Genomic DNA, 19,216 nt, shown 5'->3' with positions numbered 1-19,216 from the left:
AAGTGTTTAGTTGATCTGAAGATGAATCCAAGCAACGAGTTGGCTCTAGAAACTATATGCTGTATGTGATCGTAGGGACTGAGAGAAGATGAATGAAACACACCCAAGTCCTTGAATTTAACAACTCTTTTCAGTGGAGCATTATCCAGCAAATAGTCTATTAAGATGATGTTAGAACCACGTTTAAAAGATAGTACAACGCATTTGCCAGCATTCAGCTCCATACCATTAGAACTGCACCAGTTAACGATGTTATTTAGTGAGCATTGCAGGGCTTTACCTGAATGAACCTTATCAAAAATCTTTATGTCATCAGCATATATGAGGAAGTTTGTAAGTATAATCCCATGGATATACTGATATGATATGATATATGGATATAGCTATATATTACTGCTTAAGATAATAAATGTAAAAATATACTGTATACTTAACATTTGCGTTTTTATAAAGGGTAGGGGTGTAACATGGTTACTAATAACCAATGCTAAATACGGTTTTCTATTGGATACCCCAAAATCAGCATTTTGACGTATAAAAACATAAAATTTTAGGAATTCGTTCATACAGTATTGATAGTACATTTAGAACACACAAAGGTGTACAGCCAGATCTATTTTAGAACCACTATAACTAACAAAAACCTAGTTTGTTTAAGACTACAACCTAAGACCAAAAAGAACACGATTTAAATCCCCATGGGAATCTTTTAGTTAAATACCTGCACTAAACACACCACCTAAACAGTATCCAAAAATCAAAATTTTAATCCTAAAGAGGAAACCTTTTTTGATAGCATCTTTTCTGTTGTAAGAAAACTTTGAAGGAAACAGTGCAACATTTAGGGCACGTATAAATAAATTCTCAGAAAAATGGGATGTTAGACATAATAGATTAGACAATGTCTAATAGCTTACCACAATAAATTAGACATGATTGCTTTTTATAAAGGGATGATAACACAATTCAATGATAACACAATTTGAACACTTTACTGGGATTGCTTCATCGAACAATGGCAGTAAATATATATGATTAGCCATCTCCGACAGCTTTAACGTCTCCAAAATGTTGGTTGTTATAGCCCTAACTTTTCCCATTATTGGAATTCCGTTTATTGCCAACATTTTTTGTTGGTTACAACATCTTGTACCTCCTTCTGCAATACTATCTCTTCAACCAATTGTTTTTCAAACATTGAAATACGTAAAGTAAAATAAAAATATAATTTTATTACTTTGAAATAAATGCGCTCGTTTGTAGAAAGCCGAAAGGTTCCATTTCCTATCAGCCTTACGCGACATTGATATTTATTAGTTCACCGTCAACATCGTGCTGCACCTATAGAAATTATCAAGATCTGCTTGTCATTGTTAAATCATAAAGACAGTAAGTATGCCTTAAAGATCATTGGTATGTTTCTCTCATGTAAGTACCATTTCTTACTGGTAAAACTATTTCTGGGCCTGTTCTATTGTTCTCAGTAAAATAATATAATTTTATCAATTATAAAATGAAATTTATTTTCTTAAATAGTAAGTTTATGCTGTGTGTAGAGATTAGTTTGGGGAAAGGACATTTTATCCACTACAATAAAATGCAATTTAAACTTAATTTATTTTACTATTTGCGTATACGGAGGTCTTAAAAAACTATCCGAGTACAAAGACACTTTTTTTAACTAGCTTATATAATTTTAGTAAGAGGTCAAAGGTAATGTAAAAATCAGTCACATGCAAAATTAAAAATTTGTATGTCGACAGAAGATTTAAAAATCGTTTATTTCCGTTAATACGAATATAATGTGATACTAATTTGGTATGAGAAAAAGCTATATCAAAACTCCATAGCATTTAGCGTACACTGTTTGGAAAATTATAAACTATACAAGTTTACTCCAGAGTGATAAATGTTGTACTATTATTTTATTTGTCATCAGAGAAAAGCTAAGTCTTATTTATTAAAACCTCATCAGAATCCTAAGTAATAATGCCTTTTAGTAGCAGATTGGGGGGATAAAATTTCTAAGAAGACAATGAAGACTCAAACTAATGCTCTCAGGTTTAGGGAGGAGAAGCGGAGGGATTTTATGGGAGTCAAGGGATAACCCAGCAAGAAGGGCCTCCCTGGAGTAAATCCGTTATCACCTGCTCCCAGCATGATAAACGACTCACTTGACAGATGGGTGTCATCTTTGCCATTCACAAAATGGGACACGAACACAAAGTTTATGTTCTTTATGGTTCTACAAAATCGTAGCTATTACGTGTAAATTTCTCTTCTGTTTGTAATCTTCTTACTAAAGAACGAAAATAAGAAAATTTACTTTTTTAGATGCCGGAAAAAGTATTTAGTTTATTTTTTTTTATCTGAGCGTCAGCGAATGTCCACTCGAGGGGCTGGAACTATTTCATTCTGTTTGTCTCTCCGTACATATATCGAGAACGACGTGACCTATAGATTTGAAAATTTGCATGGGGATTCATTTTTATATTAGCAATACATAGCTTACGTCGCTCTTTGAAATTTGGTTGAGTGTTAGGGAATATTTTTAAAATTTTCTTTGTGTATATCCTAAAATAAAGTGGAAATGTATTGTTAAGAGTCAATTTTAAGATTTGATTTTGGCACACTCTTGCGTTGTAGTACCCTCCCTAGCTCACCGGAACTTGTATTATATAAACGTTCTATGATATCCAACTCACATAACACAAATGTATGTATCATCAACGTCACGCACACATCTAATATATATATATATATATATATATATATATATATATATATATATATGTCGAAAAAAGATCTGTAGTCTTTAATTTAGCATGGAACGTTTTGAATGAAAGTTTTTCATAAATAAGCATGAATTCTATGATGGGTAATGTCTAACCATGGAATTTGGCTGCGCATAATGTAAGATTATCGTTGAGTAGGCTGACAAAATGTTTTTTTTTGTCTGCCATGAAGATGTAAAAATTTCTTTTCTGTGTGATCTTTTGGCTGTGTATGTCTTCGTGGTACATATTGAGAATCAAAGAAGCTCAATAAAATTGAAATATTGCATTCAACGTCAGAGGAGCCTGTTACGTGACACTAGGTGTGGCTTACTTCTACCTTGTTCTAAATATATTAAAAAAAAAAAACAAGTGATAAAAAACTCGGCAAAATAATAATATATAGGCATTTAAAGTTAAAATACCTAGAGGAATACCTGCTGATGTCACTAATATAAAAAATAAACAAAATAATTAATACGAAAAACATAAAAACATGTAGTCTACAAATTAGAAGTTTAAAGTTATGTAAACTAACTCGTGGGGCATAAAGAACAAGAGTTAAAATGAACAATTTTCGTAATAAACAGCCTAAACGAGTATTGGAGGCAGATTTTAGATATTTTTAGATATTGAAAGCAGTATATATCCAAAGGAGAGATGAGCAAAGAAAAAAGTAGAGAACGTTATATTTATTTTTTCACAAAGAACAGGTTACATCCTTATCCACCTCAATTGATACTTTACAGAAGTCGACTCTTTTTATATAGAAAAAATCAAATATATAATATACATAAAACAAATCTAATCATATAAAGGTTTTAAAATTTTTGTAATCCTGTTAAATCACATATCGTTAATAACATACTCACGAGTGCTTGACGATGATACAACATTATTGAGCGGTACGGATACTATGTGTTTATTTATTAAATACACACTAAAGTTTTAAGAGATACAAAGTAAAAACATAATATAAGGTCAGAGTTAATTGAGAAAACCTGTTAAATCATCACTAGTAAGAGAGTAGTATTTCATCCCAATTAAAATAACACGAAATATTAGTGTCAAACCCTTGAGGATGATGAAGAGGTTGTGGATGTGACACGTGACGTCAAGCTGAACGTTGGATGACACTCGTGTTGACACGTGAACATGTGAGTGGACATCAGCTGAAATAATTCCATTTGGTCACTCGATTACCAGTAGAAGTATTGGTGTTCGTGAATTATAATGGTTTCACCACGAGTGGGTTAATGTCATGACACAGAATCTGACAATTTTAGTCGTTCTGATTACATTTATGTTTTATAGGGCAACGTAATGCGGGAAAGCTATGCTGGGACTGATCTAACTTCAAAAGCATAGCGCCAGAACTCAGATGCAAAATAAACAGGGAATATTTTACGACCAATCAAACAGCACGTAACTTAACGCGTAAGCACTCTTTTGCGATGTACCCAAAGCCGCGTTTACACCACGTAGTTGTATATCTTTATAGGCGAGCTATATACTCTAACTGGAGTTCTTAGCATAGATGTGTGTAACATTGATCCTTATTATATTGTCAAATGCAAACTATCTTTTCTGCAGCTATATGGCCGAGATAAGTTATGTATTTTATCCCGTATCAACCTAAAATGGAAAAAAATTTCACCTATTGCAAATTGAACGCTATAGCCGAGCTATAAAGCTGATTTATGTTAAAATCGTACACTTGTCGCCCAGTTATATTACATAGCAATTTAGTGTAAATGTGGTTAACTAATGCGTCGGAACACTGATGGTACCACTCTAACAGCGTTACACATTTTTAAACGGCTTGAATACTTCTTTTGCAACAAATCCTACGCATTATTTCAATAAGTATGTCCATATTTTTCTCAAATCTAACAAAAAGGTTTGGATAGTGATATATGCATTTTGAATTAGTAAAAACCAAGCTGACCAAATTACACAGTGGAGATATTAATAAGATCAGTTTTCGAACCAATTTTAAAATTGCTTGAGAATACACATAAACTATGGAATTAGGGGTGGTTTTGACCTCTGGGGAATACAATTGATGAAGTTATGATGAAGATAAGTGCTACCTGGAGAACGGTAAATTCTACATCTGTACATTGTTAATTGTAATAGGTGCAAAAGAGTTTGAAATTTATTCTATCTGTAATGTTTACGTTGCGGAACGTATTCAGTGAATGAAACCCGAAACAGGAGTAAAAAAATTATATAATGACTAGCAGTTATTAGTGATGGAAGAATCGAATACTTAAAAGAGTCGATTACAGTGAAATCGAATTCACCCCTGTATTCGAATATGTATTCGAATACTTGTATTTAGCTGAGCGTTTCTAACAGACAGGTCTAGACCTGTCTTACTTCTTTCCCGCAATCTATTGTTCCTGGGTTATTTCACTTGTTTGTCATGAATTCACCCCTTTATTCGAATATGTATTCGAATACTTTTGCTTTTTGTGCCTTTGGCTTTTGGTGCCTCGTATAAACAAGTCATACCCATGATATACGAACTTCAGAAGAAATATCTTTGTTTACCTGCTACTTCAGTTCCGTCTGAAAGACTATTTTCCACAGCAGTTCTTGTCACTAATTACCGTAGAAATAGACTGAAGCCAGAAAACCTCAGTAATATTTGGTTTTTACACGACAATATGAAATAAACATTCATATTTTTCTTTATTGCTTACAACTGTAACTCTCAAATAGTATGTATTTTTAAATTTAATAATTATACAATTATAAATTTTTTCAAGTATTAAAATTTTTAATTATTTTTTCAAATTATGAATCTCCCCTAATTATTCTTTTCAAAGTCTCCATATATGTATAATTTTAAATCTCATATAAATACGAATACAGCTCTTGAATATTTTATTTGAATACTATTTGTCAGAATAAACGAATACTCCATGTTTGAATTCAATCCTTCCAGAGAAATTGTATTCATTTCAAAAGTATTCGAATTCATTTTGATGTATTCGAATATTTGAATACTCTGGCTGTATTCGAATACTATTCGATTCTGTATTCGATTCTCCCATCACTAGCAGTCACTCGCACCTTTGCACGCAATTACGTAGGTTTGCATCTGTATGAGCACTTCTGGTTTGAGTAAGTTTCTTTCCGGTGCAATTGTTGAGTTTGCATTCTTGCCACGATCATGAAAATATGTTAAAAAGTGTATATTTATGGCCGTTGTAATTTACTCCGGTCTTAGTAGTTTTTGTTACATAGTTGGTTTAGCCTTATTTCACGGTCAAGGCAATATTTTCTGCTGTATATCACAGGTATGAGAAGCCTAATTTTGTCAAAACAGAACTAATATGTGTTTTATAACAGTCTTTAACTTTATAGCAGAATGATATAACGACTTTGTTTTTTATATTTAATACTTAATCTTTGCTAAACATGTGCGGTTAAAAGTACATTAACAATAACACTATTTATCTGCGTATTTCTTTATAAACCGAACGATATTTTAGAACATTTAGAGCTGGCAATTTGTACGCATTTGGTATTTTCAAAGCATTTATAGCGAAACTTTTTATAGCCTAATTCTTGTCAAATGCTGCAAGGGCAGTCATCCGAGAGTCAAATTCCGACTATTTTGTGTCTTTGGACACTTTATAAGGTAGGCTTCTAAATACTTATCTAGTCAATGAACTGTAAAAACTATAAAGGTACATAAATTGAAATAGTGGTTAAATTACTTAAACATGTGGTTGAGCTGTAGTAAAACCATCTTTACACAGAACAGTTATCTACATTTGGGAGGCTCTTTCAATTAATATTTCACAAATTTAGAGACCAAATTAGCATTTTTGCTACTTTAAAGACCCGTGAGGCGTATCCCGGAGGGATATTCGAAATAAGATATCCTATATTCATCCTAAGATATTATTTCAAATTCGCGCACACGAATAACGTGCTTATAAAACAGCGCACAGACTAAATTTAAGGAACCTGTGACTCATGAAACACGATATTGTGCAGCAGATGAGGGCTGCATAATAATTACAATGTGTTCATGTATGTAATTTGTTGATCGCACGCAAAGCCTCCTCCTACTGCGCGATAATATGAAGTCACGCGGAGAGGTAACTACCGTCTTTGGTAGTTGAATAATTCGTTACAAAATAAACCGATAAAACAGAATACCAAATGAACCGCATAAACACAGCAAAAGAATCACAAAGGTAAGAGAACAGATTGGTGGATTGTATTTTGAAATTTTAACCCTAAAATCGGTTGGATTATATCTTTGACATAGAGTACCCAAGTTTTAAATCCTTGGGTACATTTTTAAGAATTAGCCAAAAATTAATACATTTTATCCTGGACCAAGATACACCTATGTACCAATTTCAATCCTCTATTGTTCTATCAAGATTTGTTTCTTAGGTCGGTAGACAGTCAGACGAACTATCCTTTTATGTTTTTGACTCCGTCAACCAACAATGATCCCAATAACGATCTTTCTTGGACCAAGAGGAATCAATATATTAGGTTTTAAGTTCCTAGTACCTTTCTATAGAGAGTTAACGCACAGACGGACGGAAATGTGGATGAACCGAATTCAAAAAGGCCCTATTGAGTTCCTTAAAAATACAAAAAAAACAAGAAAATTTTGGTAAATTTTATTTTAGTAAGCGTATTCGTTAGGTATATAAAATATATATCATAGTATTGAAGTTAAAAGCACCACAAAGCTAATCGTATAATATTTTAATTGATATTTTTACAACATTTAGGGTTCAGCAGGATGCTGTGGGTGGCGATTCTCCTCTTAGGGGCCTCCTTGGTTTCAGCTCTCATAGATAACATTGGCCCCTGTGACGTCACGGTTATTACTGAAGGCAATTTCAGCTTAGAACAGGTACAGATTGTTTTATTACATTACCATTATAAACGGTAATGTTATATTGCCGTTCTATGAAAAATTTCAATATGGAGTATCTTACAATTATTTTAATCTATTCCTCTTACATAATAATCCAGAAAATATTGTACAGGTACAAAAAAGTTTTGATTTTTAGACAAACTATGTTTTTAAACCACACAAATTTTGAAACATATATTTTATTATACACATATTTTTATATCAAATATTTCAATTCCCCATTTAAGTGTCAGTATTGTAAAAAATTTCAAGCCAAAACCCAAACTTCTTCTAAGTAGTTTTCGTGATTGACTAAATCAATATATATTTATAAACCTTTAGATTGTGAATAATACGCGACAAACTAGTTTTCTCGTTAAAGTTAATTATAAAGAATGTAATAAAAATTAACATATGTTTATACTTTATAATGTGATCGAAACACAGAAATAGTTTAATAATTTCATCAAATACTTTTCACAAAAAGAACTGTTTTTATTGCAAATTTTTCCAACGGAATGAAACGCAATTTTCTTACTTCAAAGTTTTATTTTAAAATATAAAAAGAAGGCTTTAAAAATAGTACTTTCAATTTTGATTTTGTGTAATAGATGCAATAAAAACAATTGCTCCCAGAAGTTTTTGGTCAGCTTATAGACTTCCTGACGTCTGCGTGTTTTACTCACTCGTTTTATCGCAAACTGAAAATGTTACGTTCACGCCGCAAATATAACAGTTAGGCAGTACTTATTTGAAAACTTTTGTATTTCAAACGTTTAAAAAATTGATAATCTATAAGTTTGAAAAAAAAACCAATTCCAATTAGTCTGTTGCTATTTCATTTTGATGTGTTTTTTTCTCATCATTGGTGTAATTTGTTTTCTTTACAGTTTTCAACAGAAAACAATGGTATCTGGACTTACGTCAAGGTTCCATCCACAGAAAGTACCGAATACCTTGAGTCAATGATCTATACTATTACACCAACTGAATGCTACGGACAGTATCACGTAATAATTTATTACAAAAAGTAAGTCAATACTAGATTAATTACTTTATTTAAGCCAGTTCAGTTTTATCATTAAAGAGTTTTAAAACATATAATAAATTCTGATGTAATGTTTTTGGACTCTTTAGTATTATTTGTGTTTAAAAATATATATTAAGAATAAGAATGTTTTATATAATTAGTTTTCCACTAAAAAACTTTTAGATACATAACATGAGAGTACGTAACATTCAATGTTCTTTTTAAATACGACATTTTTTATTTCCAATTTATTTTTTCATTATGCTTTAAAAAAAAATTAAAACTTACATACTTAATTAATCACTCCAAATCTTATATTAGTTGTAAATATTTGTCTAAAGTCTATACTTTTCCAGATCTTGTAAATTATATTTAATTAATCAGAAATATAGTAAAATATTTTACACAATACGGAAATATCATGCCGAATGTAATAATATAGACTGACAAGATATAAAATATTTAGAAGAGGTTTTTTAATACGTTTGTTGCAATAGCCTTCACGAGAGACGTTTAAATTGTGATTTAATACAAATAAGTTTAAAAAATACAACCTTTTTTCATGCATACATAATATCTAACTTAATGGGAATTAAGTTTAAATTACTATTATTAAATGTTCTTGATACTAAAACGCGTTAAGCTTCTTCAACTTAATGTACCAAAAGTGGATCTTTTAAGATATGTATGAGAGTGTGCTTCTTTATAATTTTATTAAAAAAGAAGTGCACTACGTGATCCTTGGACTGGTTATAAATGCATTAACAATTCTTTTGTTATCAACCTGACACTATCTGAGCCAATGAGGCTGAAGAAAGAACTGGGCAATATACGAAACTTTCATGTTCCGAAATTTCCCAAAAAAGTATTTTTCTGGTCCTAAAAATCTACTGTTTAGGTAGTTTTAATAGAAACAGGAATAAAACAATTAACAATTAATGGTCTGGAGGAATATTAAATGCGTATTATTTAAACACTATTCCTTCTTAATAATATTAAATACATACTATATTCAACGAATTTGATTGTTTTTATAAATATCTGAGTGTGTTTTTGTTACATGTAGCTATGGTGATCAGGAATACAAACTGTTCACTGATGAGGACGCTTTTGACTCAACTAACGGACACATAACTTCAATTACAAGAGGTAAACTATTTTGAAAAAGCATGCTTGTTTATGGAAAACAAACCTGAGGGTCTCATTTTTGGAGTGAATTGTTAGATAACGTATGCAAAATAAGTCACGTTAAGATTGAATATAATATGTTATCGTATGGAATGGGATTTTTAGGACGTTGTTTTCACGGTAATTTTTTTGTTCTCTCAAGACAAGAAGCTTATAAATTGCACCTAGTCCTCCTATAAGGATATTCGAGCTGCTTTTGGAGTGATAGGGTATTCTGGATGGATAAAATTGGGGGTAGGTGCCGCCTTTTATCAAGATCTATGAAGAAAAATTTACGGCATTAATAATTAATCAAGTCCCCTCAAAAAAAGGGAAGGCCAGCTTTGAACCAGCCTCTCCAGTAAAAGCAGGCAGGGAGTGGCACATGTTGATTTTAGCAAGAACCTCAGAGGGAGCGAACACCACCAACTCCAACAGTCATCTCCCGCAGTAGACTAGACCTATCGAATTATCCTTGCACCCCAGAATCTCAACACTTGCGCATAGTGATGTGCCGATTCTGGAAACCCATAAGGGTTACCCAGATATAAGTGACACATCGGTTTTTGCTGTGTTCCATTAGGTTCAACTGGAAGGTATAAACCAGCCAGAAGTGATCCACTGCTGGGTGTTTTACGGTATTTGCAATATAACTATTTCAATCAAACGATGAAACAACAATAACATTTTGTTTTTAACTCTAATAAAAAAAGATAAATTTTTGTGAGTATACAAAATCCGCATCCTATATTAAATACAATATCGAAATCACAAGTCAATTATACTGCAGTTGGAGATTCAGGTTAATAATAAATCCAAAATAATCGAGAAGGATTAAATTGTGTGTAGTATTTTAAAGATTTTTTCCTTGGACTTGATGTTTTGCTGTAAATAACTATAATTCATTCAGAATTATTCTTGAAAGTCTCATATTTCCGACTTGGGATTATTATAGAAAAATTAAGTACTCAAGATTGCACCTAATCACAAGTTGCCCACGACAAATGAATTAATAACAACACATTATTAGTATTAACAACTCAACAATAAGTATGTGGAATTGCACTTACGAACTCGACTGTTTTAGGGGAGCCGAGAATTGTACTAAGAATTTATTTCCTAAAGTACGTGCCTGGCAGGTACGTCTATTTCTACATCTGCAGTGATGGAGGAGGTAAGATCTTACGGTTACAATAAGTTATTTTGCGTTAATTATAGATTGACACATTCTTAGAACTATTAAGGACCTTCTACAAACTGTAGTTGTCAGTGTGTCCGAGCGATAACTCTTGTTAAGAAAGTTCTAGAGTTAAAACTTAATACATGAGTTCAACGCCAGCCTGTAAAATGTAATCAAATGTTCTGTGTAAAAATTGATTTATGACAGTACGACAATCTAATTAATTTAAACAATATTCAAGATTGGTTTACATTTATAGCCTTGAAATCTTAAAGTAAGCTTCATAGTAACAAGTATTTTTATGTCAACCTTTTCAGTAAACGCTGATGACCGCAGAGAATGAAAACATCTACATAAAAAATTAAAAGTTTTAGTACTAATATACTTTTGACTGTACATTTTAGCAAATATAAGTATTCAGGGAATAGTCGGTACTGTTATGCCGTTATCAAGTCAAATTTATTGTGTAACTTTTACTATAAATTTACAGGCTGTTATAAAACCTAGCTTAGACTTCCTAGACATTTGTATATATATTTCGTTGTATGAAATTATATGCTGCTAACAGTAACCCGCAGCTTCGCACGCAATCTCATAAGCTTTGCACGCAATTATATATGAGCACTTTATAATTAATTGAATTGCTTATATTTCCAACGCCAATGTTGAGTTTGATATTTTTGATCGAGTAAACAAGGCAAAATCAACTATGACAAAAATTCTAAGACCGGAGTAAATTACAATGGGCATAAATATACACTGATTGACACGTTTTCTTGACGCCACAAGGCAAACTCAACATTGGTGTCGGAAACGAGCAATTAATAAAATAATGGGCAATTATAAAATGCCAATATTTAAAAAATCTGGAGTTATAGAAGCACCACAGCCACACAAAGAGCAACATTACATTTTTTCTGTAAAAGCATGAACTAAACTGAGCAAAACAAATAATTTGATGAAACTGTAATGGAATTTTGTATCTTTCTTTCTTTGAAGTTTCATTATGTTCCTCACCGATAAGTCATGTTGACTTGGTGGGGCCATGATTCTGTAAAATCATGTATTACAAAATAAAAAAAAAAATAAAAATAAAATTTAAATAAAAAGCACTCATACACGTGCAAAGCTTATAAAACTGCGAGCGAAGCTGTGGGTAACTGCTAGTAGTATACTATTTCATACAGCTAACGTCGGAACACTTAAAGAGTCGCCTAAGCGTATCACGCTACCTTAAGGATCATGCGAGTTTGACAGCGCCTAAAAGCAAGTGATGGGGGGTGGTGAGGCTAGTTAGAGGGGTAATCCTCCATCAGGGTGAGCGCCCGTCGTATGGCCAATGTGGAGTTATGAAGCAGCTTTTTAAATAAGTTGTTCACACGTAATGCCCAGGATGCGCGAACACGCTTTTTGGTGGAATAAAAAATAAAAATGTATTTCTCGAAAAGTTAAAAAAATCCCTGAAATGTTGAATATACGATTATAAAGCATAACTTGGACTTTTCAAGTATGTCCAGCAAAATAACAACGATATAGTAAACGCTATGTTAAGTGAAACTCTTTATGAGAATTATCGATTGACATATATTGTACATTTTAAAGAGTATTTTTATATCCACAGGTGAGAAAAACGTGGACTATAGATACGTAATGGCTCACGGACCTTTGAGCGATGATGACAAGTCGGACATACAATGCCTGGAAGAACAGTTCCAATTTTCTGGAGTTCTAAAAGACATCTAAAAGTGTGCATTATTTACACCAAGTTAGTATATATGTAATACTTGTATCTTTTGAGGAAATATGTTCATTAAAACTATCAATTCATACATTTGTGTTAATTTTTTGTTGTCATTTAAGATTATATATGAGTGCTTATCGTACTACAAAGCTGCAAGAAACACAGTTTCTCCAAATAAACAGGTTTGTGGCACGATGTCTTCAGATATGATTTTAAAATTTTTTATAACTTAAGATTTGAACTTAGTCAAGTTACTGAATTGTGTATATTAACTCTGTAAACAGTTTATGACAAACAGTGTTTGTCAATTGGTGGGGTACAATAGGTTTTACATGGAGTCCATTTTTTTTATTTACTGAGAGGTCAAAAACTAAAATTGTAAATCTTTTTAAAGTTTCTTCCTCGCTCATTGTAGTTTAAGTGAAATAACGTAATTATTAAACATAGAATTATCTATTTGGTGGCAATATCTCCTTTGGAACAAAGGATCTAATACGTTGTATTATCTATTTTGGCATATACAATTTGTACAATTTTTAAATTTGATATACAATAATTTTCGTTTATTACATTGTTCCTTAAAACCATTTATACCCAAAAAACCAAATAATGGTTTATCTTAATTTAGAGTACGGTTTACTTTAATCATAATAATATTTTTTGCAATCGGTTTAATTTTCATGAAATACACCTTGTAGGTATAATTTAAAAAATTCAAAGAGCCATTTAATTGTATGCATTAAAAGGTTTAGCTCAATTTAAAATTAACTGAACTTGATCTCTTTACTTAGAAGCCATTTTTGTGATTTCTAAGTTCAAAGATCAAGTTCAGTTAATGTAAGATTTAGCTAAATATTGTTATAATGTAAAACGGAAACCCTTGCTGATTATGAGTACATTTTCTTTTCCCATAACGTTTATTAAACCTTAAATTTACATTAATATTATTTTAATGACAAGCTCCACGAAATGTTCTGATGTAATGTAAAACAATAATTGAATACTACATTTACCAAAGATCATATCAGAAGACTTTTTACAACACTCTAATAGTGTAAAAAGGATTTTATTTTTATTTCTTGAAAAGTATGCGATCTAAAGGAGAACAGTTCTTTAATTTTCAGGTGATATTACTTGTTTTGTTAGCGTAGAATGAAACCAAACGAGAAAAAGACAATTCAATAATAATAATGGATTTTTAAGCAAGTTTATATTGATCAAATCATACAAATAAGGCAAGATCTAGTTTTCATCATATATTTTTGACTGGAAAGACCAAAAAGCATACCTTTATATACCTAGGAAATAGCCAGTCCTTGTTGTTATTCGCAAACGCTGAAATTTTGAAATTTTGTTAAATGATAAAAAACAACATCAAAGAATAATTTTATTTGTATAATATTATTAATTTTAGTACATAATACACTGACTATACAATTCAGGTTTATTCTACAAAAAAATTAATTTGAGTTGGCAAGTAATGAAGCTTTGAACGAATTTTACCATTTAAGATATTATATCTCCTTTATTATACAATTTGTCCAAATTTTTATTTTTTCATTTCATTGTAAACAATACAACGAAAAGATAACTAAAACATGATCTCACTAACCAATAAACATTTTATATAATCCCTAAAATATTAAAATACCCAAAGTTTTACCGTCATTGTGTATCAGTTTTAATTTAAAAGTAAACACTAGTTATTACTATTTACATAATATTGGTATAAGCAACAAACACATATAAGGCAGTTGATTGGGTAATTCCTGTGTCAACTATTGGAACGCTGCTTAATTGCCATCAGCAACCAATCAGCAGTGCTGATCATCATTAGTACCCATATTCAGTGAATCAACAGTGCTGACGCCGTATTGAATTGGTGTTTACGCGAGTAACAAATTTACAGAATCTGTCACAAAGGATGTAAATTATTTAATTCATTCTTCATGAATATAAAAAAGGAACAAATTTATAGAATATATATCCTATCTACATTATTAAGTCATTGTGGGCCCATGTTTATTAAAAAGTTAATCTGCCAAATGTAACAGTATATGTTTTCGACTGTCATGCGATGATCATTCAAAAAGTAAACGAAATAGATTATCAAAGCGTACTTACAACATTGATTTAGGGGATGTAAATTTTCCAATAATAATCCATTTTCATTTAGGTTTCGTAATTAAATAGCTAAAAACTGCCATTTCAAAAAACCAGCTTTATAAAAAGTATAAGATTGGGCGTATTTGTATCATTAATGAAACACAAAGACAAAGATTGAAAACCACCCAATGACCCTCCTACAAAAAATTAACAAATTAGTAAAAATATCAATAACATGGATTAATTATCAGTCACACTGAGGTCGTTTGCCTAAGTAATATAGAGTACTGTACAGTGATAGATAAGCGGTGAATAGTTCCAAACGCATGTAGCTGTGCACCTTATTCTATTTCTCAACACTTCTTTCATGTTCAAACGTTATTGGACATTAAAAACCACCCCTTTTAGCCAGTATTAAATTGAGTTAGTATTAAGTAACAAAACAATAAAACTTAGTTTGTTACCTACCGTCAATATTCATTTTATTTTATTTATTTATTTTATTTTATTCACAAACGTCATACACCATTTTACACTATTACAAAAAAATAATAAAGATGGCCAACAAGTGTAACAAGATTAAAAATAAGTATTAATAATTAAATTATGAATAAATTATGTGAGACAACTATTATATAGTAATGGAGTTCATGCAAAGAAAGCAAGCAACAACTACTATACTATGCAAGCGAAAACAAGAATATAAATGTAAAATCATTAGAAAAATAACTTTAGAAAAATAACAATAAGTTAACAGTATAAAAATAAGCAATAACAAGGAATGAATATGTATGACAATAACAACGTAAACTAAATGACAAGCTACCAACAAACTAAATTATAAACGTAGCACAATGGAGGATGAGGCAACACTGATCAGGCTTTCATCAGCAGCAGCACGCCGAACCGCACTCAGGACTTCAACAAAGAGGTCGACTGAAGAGCCAATGTCGTTCCCGAAACGCATGAGTCTAGGTATGGGACTAAATCGAAGATAGCATGGTCAGGCTCGAAGAAGCGCTGATGTCTGGTGTAGTTGCCAAACTTCCGCGACTACATTCTTCCAACGTACCGCCATTATGAGTTTTAATGTGAACCGTTCAATAAATATAGATATATATTTACTGGGTGTCCCGTAACTCTCTAAACAAAAGCATACCACGTTATTGTTCAGGTCAAGACATATTTCACCACATGAACAAGGTGAAGTCTTTGATGCTTAGTTTCCCATGTGCCTGTCTGTATGTGTTTTTTTATATAACTAAATTAGTACATTGAAAACTAATTATATCAAATTTGGCTCTATTTACTATTTATAACAAGGCCAGTTACTGAAAAATATGTTATTTATTTTATTATCTTTTGTATTTTCAAAAATCGCGGCCATTAAAACTTCAAGTATCTTAAGAACCTGCAATTTTTGTCAAGAATTACAAGAAAGCTGCCGTTTATTTAGTGTTTGTACTGCTGGTTATTCACTGAGAGCCTCAATGTGGGTCTTGTCTTGTCACAGTGAATCTGCTCAAAATCAGCTATTTATTATTCGATTTAAATTATTTTGGTGTCATTAGATTTGTGATAGACAAATTGGAAGTTTTTAAGATATTCAAAGATATAAGTTTTAATGTCCGCCATCGTGAAAATGCTAAAGATAAATTCATTATATATTTTTCAGTAACTGACCTTGTTGTAAATATTTGAGCCACATTTGGTAAAATTAAATTTATTAGATATTAAACTGTGTATAAAAAACACATACAGAATAATAGGAAACTAAGCATTGGAGGCCCCCGTTCATACGGTGAAATATGTTGTCTTGACTTGAGCAATAACGTGGTATACCTTTGTGGAGAGAGTTACGGGACACCCTGTTTATGTGGATATAGCCCAATACATAAATATATGTTTAACAGCTCGATTATATCCTTATGTCTATTCCACGATAATAATAAATAACGAATATATTTCTACGAATTTTCGGTGTATGTCGCATTTCACGTTCGGCCAACGTGTATACATTCGTGTATCTGGCTCACTGCATGACAGTACGTGTGCTTGAAAAACAAATTTCCTGTATAACTTTGAATACGAAACCACTACCACCACCACCACCACCACTACTTTCTCTACCAGGAGAAGTGTCCATGATTTCCTATTCCTGTTTAAGCTGCTGAACAACTTGGTGGATGCTCCAGAACTACTTGCCTTGATCTCCTTCAGATGCCCCGCTGCTCAAACTAGGTCCAGGGAGCTTTTCGTCCATAAGCAAGTTGACACCAATTATCGGGCCAACTTTTTCAGCAACAGAGTCCATCATTTGGGTAATTTGGTGTGCCAGCATCTGGACTATTTCGCATGTAGCTATAGCTTTTTTAGAAATAGTCTTTTCACCATGCTCAATGATGCTTAGTTTATTTATTTTTTATGTTATTATTTTTTTTCTAATAGCTTGGTGGTAAATTGAACTTATTTGATTTGTAATTTTTTAATGAATTAATAATTGTTTCTAAAATTGCACTGCTGAATGAGATTGTACATTGTTAATTGCTGATTTCTTGTAAATGTATAGACTTTTTCAAGTCTATTACTTTATTTCTTGTTGTTTGTTATTTGCTCTAAATTTATCTTGTTAATTCTTAAATGTTTATCATTGTTTTTCTTTATCTTGTTGTTGTTGTTTTTATTGTTATTATACTCAAGTTATATTAGTTTTCGAGTTGGTTAGAGTTATTTATGATTTGTTATTTTTTTATACTTATTGCATAGTCAAAACTAACCCACCATGTTTTATTGTAAATTTGTTCGATTATGTTGTCTGTCTGGAATTATTTAATTTGTATTATTCTTATAAAAAATGGTTGTCCGTTGATAAATAAATACGTTTTCTTTGCGAGTAGTTTATTGCCTAAAATGTTTTTAAATACTAAAATGGTTTATGATTCACAAAATTAGCCTACTTTCGACCATGCTTGACATAAGTAGATGTTGGTATAATTGAAATTAAAGCACTTGCTCAAAAAAATTGTATTAATGTTTTAGGACCAAATATCTTCTTCCTGTGTTATTTGACTGAACGCTATCCCGAGAACGAACTAATGTTACACCTGAAATTATGCCTCAAACACCCTCTTTACATATGAAAAATCAAGTTCGATGATGATGCATGTCACTCCATGGAATTTGGATGACTGTTAGAGAACATCTTTAGTTTGGTCTCATGTCTAAACACGGCGGCAACAAGAACATCGCAGAAGAAATATATTTGTAAAAGCTGATTACAAAAATATGACATTTAAACATAGTAACACATATGGCCTAATTATCTGCAAAATATCTCGAGAAGTTATAATCTATAAATTAAATATTACATGCCACATCGCTTCTACATAGCAAAGAATGAGTCTAAGGATGGGATTTTGCTGAGTATGTTTTAGCTTATCACGTAGTAGACTGGTGCAGTTTATCTGCCTTGGGACGTAAATATAATTCCCTGTATGCTTGTCTGTGTGTCCTCAGAACATCTCCAGAATGAAATAAGTTACTTCAAATTTAGATGTAGCCCAGCGAAGCCTATTACGTAACACATAGAATGGAATACTCCGATCTTGTAACTATTAAATGGTTATAAAAATAGATGCTCAATTATAAATCTACTGACAAGACAGTAAATTTTATTTTAATTTTGTTGTTCCGTTACATACTTAAAACCTACTAAACTTTCCTCTCTAGTCTTTTTGACAAAAAGATATTATATATACTTTAGTTCACACGTACATTAAAAAAAATCTTATATTTATCGATAAGGCTAATTAACTACTTTAAAATTAAATAACTATTAAAATGATAAAATTATTTACTTAAAATCCATACAAATAGAACATGTACAAGAATTTTATAGCTGAATGCTAGACTGTGATGCAAACATTGATTGAATTTTGTCAAATATGCATGATCTAATCTTTCTCAAAATTAAAATATTCTTTAGTTTTTACTCACTTTACATTTTATTATTGAGTGCAATATTGATTTCATGATAAAATTTCCTTTCTTTGAGATGATAATTTGTGTACAGTCTAGAATGATGCAAAGTTAATTTATTTAGTAATTGTTTTTTTTAATGAATTAAATTTGGTAAAAATAGTACTTGTATACATTTACAAGCCAAAGTTGCAAATAAAAAAAATTCCATATATACTTCCATTTCTGTACCAATACTATTATAGTTAATTTTATTTGCGTTGGGTTCTCATCTAAAAAATATATACTGCATTTGAAATAAATATGAATGACGTAAGCCGTAATAGCTTGATTATAACTA

At 31.3% G+C, this 19,216-nt stretch overlaps 1 protein-coding gene across 3 annotated transcripts; it reads left to right on the top strand.

Moving 5' to 3' along the window:
- Positions 1-213: 213 nt before the first annotated feature.
- On the top strand, positions 214-12,880 carry LOC124367826. Of its 3 annotated transcripts, none has more exons than XM_046824960.1 (6): positions 218-333; positions 7,547-7,671; positions 8,565-8,704; positions 9,771-9,853; positions 10,959-11,045; positions 12,673-12,880. In XM_046824960.1, exons 1-6 carry the CDS (start codon positions 285-287, stop codon positions 12,792-12,794), a joined length of 606 nt encoding a protein of 201 aa, XP_046680916.1. In that variant the 5' UTR covers positions 218-284; the 3' UTR covers positions 12,795-12,880. The 3 variants fall into 3 exon arrangements, with proteins under 3 accessions (XP_046680918.1, XP_046680916.1, XP_046680917.1); XM_046824961.1 differs by lacking the exon at positions 218-333 and adding an exon at positions 1,388-1,428; XM_046824962.1 differs by lacking the exon at positions 10,959-11,045 and having other exon boundaries at positions 214-333.
- The last annotated feature ends 6,336 nt before the right edge of the window (positions 12,881-19,216 follow it).

Source organism: Homalodisca vitripennis, chromosome 8, assembly GCF_021130785.1.
Source record: "Homalodisca vitripennis isolate AUS2020 chromosome 8, UT_GWSS_2.1, whole genome shotgun sequence".
Lineage (NCBI taxonomy): Eukaryota > Metazoa > Arthropoda > Insecta > Hemiptera > Cicadellidae > Homalodisca > Homalodisca vitripennis.
This window is presented reverse-complemented; position numbering and strand designations above follow the sequence as displayed.

What these genes read in the sequence shown, in the direction of transcription:
- LOC124367826 (XM_046824960.1), top strand. Translation starts at nt 285, where the DNA reads ATGAACCTTATCAAAAATCTTTATGTCATCAGCATATATGAGGAAGTT. An exon ending in CAGCATATATGAGGAAGTTT is followed by an intron (nt 334 to 7,546) that starts GTAAGTATAATC and finishes TACAACATTTAG; the next exon opens with GGTTCAGCAGGATGCTGTGG. An exon ending in GTAATAATTTATTACAAAAA is followed by an intron (nt 8,705 to 9,770) that starts GTAAGTCAATAC and finishes TGTTACATGTAG; the next exon opens with CTATGGTGATCAGGAATACA.